The 1,894-nt window shown below is 51.7% G+C and overlaps 1 protein-coding gene across 1 annotated transcript in view; it reads right to left on the reverse strand.

Moving 5' to 3' along the window:
- Positions 1-1,894, reverse strand: part of CACNG2 (calcium voltage-gated channel auxiliary subunit gamma 2) — a 146,282-nt gene that overhangs the window by 19,920 nt on the left and 124,468 nt on the right. Inside the window, exon 2 of the mRNA XM_004373818.2 lies at positions 1,164-1,247. Within this exon, the coding sequence (XP_004373875.1) occupies positions 1,164-1,247 (84 nt within the window). The remainder of the gene's footprint in view (positions 1-1,163; positions 1,248-1,894) is intronic.

Consider the following 1,894-nt stretch of genomic DNA (forward strand, 5'->3'; position numbering starts at 1 on the left):
CGTACAAGGAAACGATGAGCATTGTAAGATATTTTTCCCTTTTAAAAGGATCTAGAAATTGCATCGTGTTCCCTTGCTCTGTCTTTCCAGTTGCCTGGCTGACTTCACCTTGCACGGGCTTTCCGATGAAACCCAGATTCCAGGCTGACCTGAGAGCTGGGTTTGATGTGGGGGGTAATTATGGAAAGAGGCAGAGGAAAGCTGTACAATAATATGCCTCCTATAATTTTTCACAAATGTGATCCGAGGGTATGCTAACTACTCTGCAGAGGGCGAGGGGAGGGAGGCTTCGGCCAGCCTCCCAGGGCCCAGAAGGGCACCCGAGGGCAGAGGTGGGGAGTGCTCCTGGGAGGAGAACAAACCTCCTTGGGAAGAGCGCCTGAGGACCTTGAAGCAGAGCCTTCAACCACTCCTGCTTGGCTCTGCTGTCCCAGGCATCAAGGACCCTCAGCCCCTCTCCTGGAAATCCCTTTCTCAGGGAACAGGTTGCCTTGTTAGTTTTTGCTGATTCTCGAGACTTTTCCTTTGGGCCTTAAAATGCTTTCTCTTGAGAATACTGTCACAGGTGGATTTAAGGTTGCAGCTGTTACACCAGGATTTAACTTTGACTTGACTTGTGGGGGAAGAAAAAAAAAATACCATTTTTTTTTTTTTCCAATAGAAGTTGCAGTCTGGCACTGCCCGAGGGGTTTCTTCCTCCAGTTACTCAAGAAATATTTACGAAGTGCTTATTATGTGCCAGGCACTGGGCTGGGACTATAATGTGCAGCCAGAGAGGCAGAGTCCCCGCCCTAGGAGGGATGACAGTATGGGAAGGGAGTGATTGTGCAAACAGACAAGCACCCCTATGGCCTGATAAAGGTGCTGTGCTCTAGGAACCTGTGCAGGAGGCAAAGGGGACTTCGTGGAGGAGATGTTTCAGCTGAGACCTAGAGGATGAGTAGGAGTTTGCTGGATAAAGACAGAAGGGAAGGGCGTTGCAAACAGAGGAAACAGCATGATGAAGTTTTGGCCTCCAGAAAGGAGGAAAGAAGGGAGGTTCAGCTTTTTTCTGCTGTCTGCTGTTATAAGGACCTCTCCGTAGGCTTAGTCTTTGGCTCTCTGAAGGACAGGCGGGCAGGACCCACCACTGGGAGGGAGATAAAAAACCGGTGTGCACTCACGGAGGAAATATTCTGCTGTGTCAGCTTCGTAATCTGCATCCTCTGGGAAGTGATCAATTTGCTTGCAGAGACCTTTGAAGTTCCCTGCAAAACAAGGGAAGAAGAAGCACATGAGACATCAGAGCTTCCGGGGGCTTGGCACCCACCTGCCTCTGCCTGCCTTCTCGCTCTTTTGAAGCTCACGCAGCGCTCTCCCCCGCCCCCGGAAGGAAGGCATTGCTTTGTCTGTTTGGACATCTGCCTGGTGAATCAAAACACACACACCCGCCGTGCCCCGGAGAAGATCTAAGTCCTCACACTTCAAAACCCTGCCTTCCGTCCCTGAACCAAGTCTTCAGAAGATTGGCTAAAGTTTGGCGAGCTGCAGAGGTTTGATTCTGGCTGGGAACTGCCACCAAGGAGGCTGATGACCGCAGCAGTGCACCATGTGCCCCAGCCCAGCTGGGAGTCACCCCGCATTTTGCATTGAGAAAGCAGCAGATTGCTTTCCAAAGGAGGCAGACCCCAGACTGATGCTGACAAATATTCCCAAAGCCCTTTAGACCAGTTTGCAAAGCACTTTTCCATTTGCAATTGCATGGAATTCACCACCCCCAACCCCCAACCCCCAGCCCCCAACAGCTCTGAAATAGTCCCAGGGTTGAACCCCTGCTGGGTACCGGGCACTCTGCCAGGCTCTTAAAGAACTACAGCTCACTTAGCTCCCCGCCCCACCCACCCCCGACGGGCCA

The sequence above is a fragment of the Trichechus manatus genome, unplaced genomic scaffold, assembly GCF_000243295.1.
Source record: "Trichechus manatus latirostris isolate Lorelei unplaced genomic scaffold, TriManLat1.0 scaffold00027, whole genome shotgun sequence".
Lineage (NCBI taxonomy): Eukaryota > Metazoa > Chordata > Mammalia > Sirenia > Trichechidae > Trichechus > Trichechus manatus.